At 42.8% G+C, this 8,914-nt stretch overlaps 1 protein-coding gene across 3 annotated transcripts in view; it reads right to left on the bottom strand.

Annotated features, from left to right (window-relative positions):
- Window positions 1-186: 186 nt before the first annotated feature.
- Window positions 187-8,914, bottom strand: part of acsf3 (acyl-CoA synthetase family member 3) — a 38,588-nt gene continuing 29,860 nt past the window's right edge. For 2 of the 3 annotated variants that reach the window (XM_005937184.3, XM_042221004.1), the window contains exons 8-10: window positions 7,300-7,434; window positions 6,964-7,075; window positions 187-3,356 (exon numbers count right to left, since the gene is read on the bottom strand). In XM_005937184.3, coding sequence (XP_005937246.1) covers window positions 3,242-3,356; window positions 6,964-7,075; window positions 7,300-7,434 — 362 coding nt within the window. In that variant the 3' untranslated portion in view covers window positions 187-3,241. The remainder of the gene's footprint in view (window positions 3,357-6,963; window positions 7,076-7,299; window positions 7,435-8,914) is intronic. The other variant, XM_005937183.3, reaches the window with a different exon arrangement.

Raw genomic sequence — 8,914 nt, 5'->3', positions numbered from 1 at the left:
TGGATTTTTTTTTCACATTCTGTCTCTCACAGTTGAAGTGTACCTCTGGTGCAAATTACTGACCTCTGTCATCATTTTAAGTGGGGGAACTTGCACAATCAGTGGCTGACTAAATACTTTTTTGCCCCACTGTAGGTTTACATAAAAACGTGAAACTGTGAAAAAAAGGGTACAATCAGCATAACATGAACTCTGTGTTAGCTTCTTTGTACCATCACCTTTGCCACAAACACTGTTTGTATCTCAAATACACAAACGGTCTCATCGGTGTCCCCCATAACCCACCCTCCAGGACCCTGGGGCCCAATAAGCAGCCATCTGCAGACAACCTCTTCCACCACACTCTGGCAAACATGGGCGAGTGCGTGCGTGTTTGTGTGTGTGAGAGAGAGAGAGGCAAAAAGGGGAGGTAGAGACAGTTCAAGGGCACGAGTACTCCATCAAGTTGAGTCCAGGGAATAGCCACCACCTTCCCTGGCCCCTCCCGTGTGTGCACCAGGTGAGCACCGAGACCTGTCCTTGGTGCTCGCCTGAATACACACAGTACGGTGCACTGATTACTTCACACCACACGCGCTCTTCAGTTTGAATTTGACCCTCCTCCGTGTGGCAGCCCCAGTCTTCTTGCCCGTGGCCCCAGCTGACTCCCGGCTCTGGCGTGGGTGGTTGGGTGGGGTGGCGTGGGGATTTGGGGGCACTGAAGCTGTCCTCTGGTGCTCTTGCAGCCCTGCCTGCTCATCCATCCTAGCCTGCCAGCCCACAGATCGATAGCTCTGCTCTCTTAATCAGGTCTCTGGTGACTGTGGGCGGACGAGTGCGTGTGTGCGTGTGTTTCTGTGTGTGGACAGAAGGTTGTATCAGCTGGGGGCTGCACTTGTATTTCTTTCTATCTTCAGTCCTCTGACTCTTCACCACGACTGTTTATCTCAACCGTATCGCCTTGGCTCATTCTCCTCGTTGCTTATTGCCCCGGCCGTATCACTTACTTCATGCCCTTTGCTGACTTTATTTTTTGCATATTAATTTCTTTCACCCTCATTTTCACAGCTGTTGTTAGAAATCCAATCACTGTGACAGTCCTGCATCGTATTTTTGTCTTCTTTCCCTGGCTTTACTTACATCTCTTCACACGCTCTCTGCACACTCTGGCGGCACGCCAGGGTTCATCCGAGAAGAGTCTCACAGCCGAGTCGGTCCCGGTACCACTGCAATTTGTCGTAACTCATGATGAAGACAGAAGAGGTTAGACATTGTAGGAATGGAGATGAGAACCGATGAGAGGTGAGAAGAGCGAGCGGAGCGAGAGGGTTAGTCAGATGGAGTGCGGGGCATCCAGCTGTGGTGTTGTGCCTTGCTAGAGAATCCGCCTTCAGGCTCTCATTGCACCTGCATAGCCACAGCTGCACAGACACAGTGTAACACTCTTTGGGGGAAAAAAAACTTCCAAAACACTTTTTAATTAAAAATTTCCAAAACTTTTTAATTTTCATATGAAAACTGTTATTCCAAGTGCATCAGTGTGTTTACAAAACTAAATCAACCCAACAGTGTTCATCGTCTTTCTCCTGATTTACCACCGCACCGGATTTCATTTTGTTTAGTGCAGGTTTAATTAACCATGATCCTTGATTCTGGTTACACCACTCTACCACAAAAAGCTGTCATTGTGCATTCTCTGATCACACCATTTTCACTAATCAAACATCAGAATATTTCAATAAGAGCACATTTACCAAACGCTGCTTCTGGGTTTGAGCATTTTTTTAGTGGAGCATTTGAAAATCCTGGTCATCACGATCCATGCACACCACAGCTAGCTGTTCCCCTCTCATTAATGCAGATTGAAGAGCGGACCCCTCAGTTTCGCTGGGTGCAAAACACTTCACAAAGTGTTTGAAATTTCATATTTATTTTTTGTTTTCCAAGAGCTGCCACAAACATTTGCAACCGATTCACTTTTTTTTTTTTAGCTCTAAAAAGGTCCTCTACGGACCTTTCATTGTGGGAAAGTAGCATAATTTGAAAGCACACTCACAATTGAAGTGTTTGGTTTTTTTATATGATAAGTACTTCAGTAGAAGACAAAGGGTCTTCTTTTTGATTCCTGAAGACAATAAGTTCCCTCAAGTTTGAATCAAATCTTTTGGACCTAAGTCATGACCTGGATAACAGCAAACATGTACAGAAACACTGTTTATACCACACCTTTTTGAAGCTAATATGGCTAATTTTGTGTCGCTAACACTGTGTCTCCTTGCAGAGGTTCTGTTCAATACTGCCCTAAACAAATATCAGACTGATGATTTCCACAGTTTTCCAATGTCACAGAAGAGTAAAAAGTGGTAGACAGTAAACATGTTTGCCCAGTGACTGAACGATGGTACTACTTGCTCACTGCAACTACTTGCATTTAGTTAGTTACAGATTGCAATGTGACTCCACAGGCGACCTCCTAATGGGAGGAAACCTGTCTCCCAGCAATCATAGACTGACTGCACTCACTCTCAGAGAGATTGGCAAATAATTAATAACAGGGTGAAAACGTATTGCAATCAATCTGCATCAGTTTCCACCAATGGGCACAAACTCTTTGTAACTGAGGACTTGAGTCGCCTGGTTGCCAGCTGGCTGTATTCTGGTTACATAGTTAAATCACCGTAGCAACAACTACTTTGTGGAGGAATTTCTGTTTCAAACCTGCGAGGTTCTGCTTGGACTGAACGTAAGAAGTTAATGTGAATTTCTGTGATCTGGCTTTCTGTGTTTGAAGACAGCAATGTATTTACAATTTTTCCTGATATATCTGATTTTTGCATTTATTTGCCAACTTGACCCCATTCACTCGCAAACTGTGAAACTGGCTGTCTCCTTTTTATTTGCCATTTTATCAGTCTTGATGCACCAATGTTGTTTTGAAGATGGCAGCTGATCGCAAGTGGTTACATACCTGTTCAAGGTCACGAGGTCACAAGTTCATTGCACACAGTCGCAAAACCTTTGATTATGATGTGCCCTCCGCTGTGTATTACATTTTACATATAAATTATATTTATAGTGTATTTATAGTTGCGAATAAGTTTCCTCAAATGTTAGCTTCCACGATGTTCCATGATGTCGTCATCTACTTTTCTGCCTCCTCTCTGTCTACCTGTGTGCAGAGAAACAGCCGTGTTTCTCTCTGCTGATGTACACCTGCAGTTCTTTATCCAGGCACCTGTATGTTGTCATGCAACTTTTCCAGTCATGAAAAGAATAGTCGCAGGAGGTCCTTCTTGTTGACCTTGCCCATTTGATTCCTCGGCATCTCCTCTACCACCACCAGGCCTGTAGGTATGGTGTAGGGTGCCATGTGCTCCCTGCAATAAACACCACTGTTAATATGGATGCACACACAAATACGCAACAACAACAACAACAAAAAAAGAAAAAACAGCAAACAACTGCAAAACAAAGGCTAGCCCTGTGGCGGAGTAGTCGAGATAAGGAAACGTCCTTCATACACTCTGCTGTTCTTCTCCCTTAATATCCCCAATTCGCCTTCCAGACACAGACAATCCCCCTTCATACAAAAACAATATAATCACTGCAAGATGAAATAAAAAAATAAAAATAAACAAATAATAAAAAGGGAAAACAGAAGGCTGTGATAATTAAAAGTGTTTTCTTTTTTTCCGTTTTGAATGCCTGGTTGTTACGTCAAGTCTTGAAGCCCGGAGCTTTTTTTATTATCTTCTAACCTAGTTTGTTTGTTTGTGCGGACGTGCGCGTGCTTTGGTGTGCAATCCAGTTGTGCGTGTGTGCGAGCATAATGACTGATATGACCGCCATCAAACACTCCTTTCAGCAGATGTCCGCGTGTTTCTGACTGAGTGAGTGAAGTGTGAATATATACGCATACGTACACGTCTCTGTAACGGGGGCTTGCGTGCTTGTGTCGCCGATTTCTCCAGGGCAATGTGTTCCTGTGTGTCTGCGTGCACGGGTGCGCGCGCACAAGCCTGAGCGTTCGAGGCGGTGTGAGGCAGTGAGGGTGAGACAGAGATTCAGACTGACAGCTGAAGCGAGGGCACTGAAGAGTGAGCATCCATCTACTTGTTTATGTCTCATTTTATCTCTTTCTCGCTCTCCCCTACACCCAGGCCTCAGCAGAGGGCTGTGTGCTGGAACTGTCTGTCTCCTGGGAGGACCCCTGGCTGCAAACACTGTGTGTGTGTGTGTGTGTGTGTGTGTGTGTGTGTGTGTGTGTGTGTGTGTGTGTGTTAACCTGAGTCACAGGCAGTAGTTGTAATCTACCATACTGGACCAGCAGGCGATAGCAGTGGGATCTAACATCCATACACCATATGGAGCTCACAGCAGTACACACACTCACACACACACTGCGCTCTACAAGAATTCAGTGATGTAAATAAATGACACTGGTGGGTTGTAGAAAGTGTGGAGGACAAAAACAGATGGTTGGAAAGTGAAGAAAAGGGTGTAAAAGAGAGTGAGAGCAGATTTTTTATGAAAACAGACTGGAGGAGATAAAAAAAAAAGACTGTTTGTGTCAGTGCAATGTGGAGGGTGAATGTCACCAGTAACCGTCTCTAGCAGACAAAATAAACTCAGCTGACATTTAGGAAGCGAAGTGAAAAAAACCAAACCGTTAGGTAGCAGGACAAAGTCCTCTGTAATAATCATTTGTTTGCTTCCTCCACATCTTCTTCTTCTTTTTCATCTCCCTCATTAGTCCATCTCTGGCCTTTCTTTCTCTCACATCCTTTGCTATTGATCTGGGGACTTGAAGGCCAGTCACTGGGGATGTGTGTGCTGCTCAGAGACCCACACAGTCAGAATTAGGTGCCTCCATTTGGTCCACTAAACTACATAAAATTGAACTAGTAGTTTAGCTTTCAGTTCTAAAGGCTTACAAATCAAGACATAACAAAAAAAAATCCAGCCCTTTCCAGGTCCTGAAATTAGGCAATGACAATGTCAGATGAAGAACAAAACATGACATATTACACCATGTCATTATTTATTTAGCAAAAACAAAGTGCAATAACCTGAAGCAATGGTTTTCTGTATGACTTTATCAGCCTCTCACATTATTGTGGGAGAACTCATAGCCCTCATCTTTACAATGCTGCTTCAGTTTATTGAGGTCAGTGAGCGTTCATTCATGCACAGCTCTCTTAAGTTCCCACCCCAGTATTTAAACCAGGCCGAAGCATGGACGTTGGACCATTGCAATGCTTTCTTTGATCTTTTCAGTCATTCTGTTGCAGATTTGCTGCTGAGCCCGGATCCCTGTCCTGTTGCATGACTCAGGATGGGCCAAGCTGTCAGACAGATGGCCTCACATTTGACTCTAGGAGACTTTCATGGTTGACTCAGTGCCATACTTGTTGAGTTTGCTCCTAATTGTACTGTCATGAACGTTAACATTTAACATGCTAACCGTTCTTCTTTTTTTAGTTTAGGAGTGATTCAAGCAGCTCAATTCTTTTCTCTATTTAAATGAAGGATTTTTTACCTTTTATTTTAACATTGCTGTTCTACTGTAATTGGACTTCCTTTTACAAGCCCCACCCACTGTTTATTCATCTCCTGCAAAGGCACGGTGATTAATTCGTTAGCACTGCTTGTGCTCACACAGTGACAAAGTCATCATGCATAAAACATCCCGAATCTCAAATCACCATGGCCACACAAATGCATAACACTGACTACCTCAGCTGAGAAGGCCCGATTAGGAGGATTTTATTGCTACAATGTTACTTTTTGTTTTATATTTTATATATTTTTTATTTGAACTATTTCTTCAAAGCAGCTTTATAAACCTAGATTTCTTCAGTGGGTAGTTTTATTTTAGATCAATTACTTCTAGTATCAAGTAATAGGTTAATTGCAAAGCTATGCCTTCAAAGTAGTTTCCCCAGCACTGAGCAGAACTGACAAAGAGCTGTGAAGATTGTCCTTTTAAATCAGCTTAAGAAGACTTAACAAAAACACGGTCCTGTAATAATAATGGGATACGATGCTCTTTTTGGAGTTTGTTTTTGTGGATTCAGGATGATGGATTAGTTGTAAGTTATTCAGGTCACAATCTCCACTGGTGGTATGAGCTTGGAGTCCCCCTGGGCTGCAAAGCACTTTTAAAGGTGGCAGGTGGTCCAGTGGCTAGTGGTGTTACATCTCTGTTTTTTCAAAAGCAACACTTTGCTTAAAGAAAAATCAAAGCTTTGCTGTTTAAAGTCCAACACCAGTTGAAACACCAGTTTAAAGCAATACATCCATGTTTTTTCTCATATGACTGGGGTTCTCTCTGTAATACTGCAGTGTCTTTGTGTTACAATATAATTCACAATGCAAAGTCCATGTTTTACTAAAGTCTGCTTCCACTTGGACGTGTTTATCTGGTGAACAGAGTCCATTCCTGTAAAAGCAGAGCCACCTTAAACTTTTCTGACAGTTCACATATTTGCCTGAAAGAAAATACAGCATGCATTTTCACGCAGTGTGGATGTTAATATCAGCATAGCCTGATAGAATAGTACAGGTTTATGCAAAAATGTGGAAAAATATCCCTATATGTAGCCTGTCAACAGCAATGTATTTGCTGGATATCAAAATAAAAGCAGGTATACACACAGTGACTTTCACCCTGTGACAGCTGGGATAGGCTCCAGTCCCCCCCGGTGACCTGAATTGAATAAGTGGGTAAGAGAGTGGATGGATTTTATGCACATAATGCTTACTTTTGTCTGCCTAACATGTTTGATTTGGCCGACTTTTTAAACCGGATGCCTTCTTGACTCAAGCTCAAAGGTGTCAGTATCTCCTCACCGGAGCTTGCTCACTTGCTAGGTGAATAAACCACAACACCAGTTGGTATGTGCATAATAAGAGACAAAATTAATTAGAAAGCTCCAAAAACAGTGCACAAAGCAAAGGTTATTCAGCTGAAAGTCACAGTACCTTGCCCAGGTCTTCAATTCTGGCAAAGTCATGCTCTTGCCCCTCTTCAGCTGCACTACAGCAGTGACTTTTTGACCCCACGTGGCATCTGGGGCTCCAATCACAGCAACATCTACAAGGTTAAATGTGACAAAAAATCAGACAAGCTGCAGCTAAAATTCAGCTACTCCTTTATTTTTGTCTTTCTCTACAGCAAAAGGACACCAAACTCATTTTTGATGAGTTACCTTCAGCACATAACTGCTGGATATTAACAGTGATCAAATGGTTGAGGTGCTGGTTCAGGGCTTTAATTACATGTGTCTTACAGTGGTGACATTACTTCATTCCACTTACCCGTGATGTCTGGATGAGCCAGAAGGTGACGCTCCACATCGAGTGCGCTGATCTTGTAGCCACCACTCTTGATGATGTCGACACTGGTGCGACCCATGATCCAATATACGCCGTCTTTATACACAGCGGTGTCTCCTAGAATACAGACAGGCCCATACAAGAAGGACAACGTGATGTAAGGGAAACACAGGGAAAATTACAGTCATAATTTTCTGGAGCACCATTTCTATAGTTATTAAGCCCAATTACAATATATATACCTAAAAACAAGGCTGATAATGAACTCAATTAAAAAAATTAAGTAATATTTTTTTATAGCTAAGAATAGGGAATGTAGGGTATGTAAACTTGTATCTGTGTGTAAGAGAGCGTGTGTGTTTGAGACACAAAGTCAGATAACAGTGGATGGATGAGTGTTTAAGTTGCCCCATCCTCCAGACATACATCCTCCACAGACCCACGCACACTCATACATAAGTTTCTGGGGGACAGGTGTGGGGGAAGGCGAGTACAGTATGTGGGATGAGGGGCGCAGCTGCGCTCGTGTATGACGAGCTGGGGAAATGGGTCAGTATGGATCAGTGGGGAGAGATTAGGGAGAGAAAAATGGACGGAGGAGGGAAGGAGAGGAAGCCTGAAAATAAGGATCAGGAATATATTCTTTAGCAGAATTACATTGGGGCTGTCCACAGCTGAAACAGAGAGTGGACGCAAGTGTGTGAGACACTGTGATGAAGTGATGCATAGCAGTTAAGGTTGGATGAATAGGTTAAAAGGTCAGCGAAGGTCAGGGACTGTTCAAATATGCAAAGTGAACCTTTACGTCTTAAAGCCAGCTGTGATGTTAGAAAATCTGACTCTTTTTCACACATTTATTATGACAACTTTTCACATCTTCCAGTTTTCATCGTGCTCAGCTGGGTTTTTTCTCTATCCAGGAAGTTGGTAGGTGGAGTTGGGAAGCTTGTTTGCATGAACCAGCAAGATCTGGGCTGAGTAGAGAGCAAAGTGCATAAAGGACTGCCATCTGGGTTATTTCTCTCTCTCCTTGGGCTCCTGGCCTCTTTTCCTCGTGTGTCTTTGGTTTGCTCTTCCAAACCAAAGACACAAAGACCCATGTATACACTCAGCCCTCCATTAAACACACTACTGGCTGACGTGACTACTTGAATATCTCATAATTTCAAAACTGCCCCTGTGAAGTTTCTAAGCAAACAGAAACTCTGGGAATTTTCTACTTTCTGCCAAGAAACAGTCCTCTCAGTAAATGCTCTGTAAAAATGCTACACTCTTGATTTTATTTGTATTTTTTCTATTAGCATATTCATTAGTGTGTTTTAGAGGTGCTTATAAACAGATTTAGCACTTTGTCCTGAGGATGTCATGAGCTCAGATTTTCACTACATAATTATTATGACCAAAAGAATTCTCTATAAGGACATTATTATGATGGCCATAGAAATCTTTAATTTACTTTTCATGTGTTTAGTGTCCTAGTCACACTTGGCTGGGAACACCTTGGCAACTACCAGGGTTGGTATGGAAAAAACTGTAGTTTCCATCTGGTTGGCAAGTGGTTGCTGGCAGTTGTTGTGAAACCAATTTCAAACGCCTC

This window comes from Haplochromis burtoni, unplaced genomic scaffold (genome assembly GCF_018398535.1).
Source record: "Haplochromis burtoni strain Fernald_Lab_line unplaced genomic scaffold, NCSU_Asbu1 Contig_59, whole genome shotgun sequence".
Classification (NCBI taxonomy): Eukaryota; Metazoa; Chordata; class Actinopteri; order Cichliformes; family Cichlidae; genus Haplochromis; species Haplochromis burtoni.
Note: the sequence above shows the minus strand (reverse complement) of the source record. Positions and strands in the feature narration are given on the sequence as shown.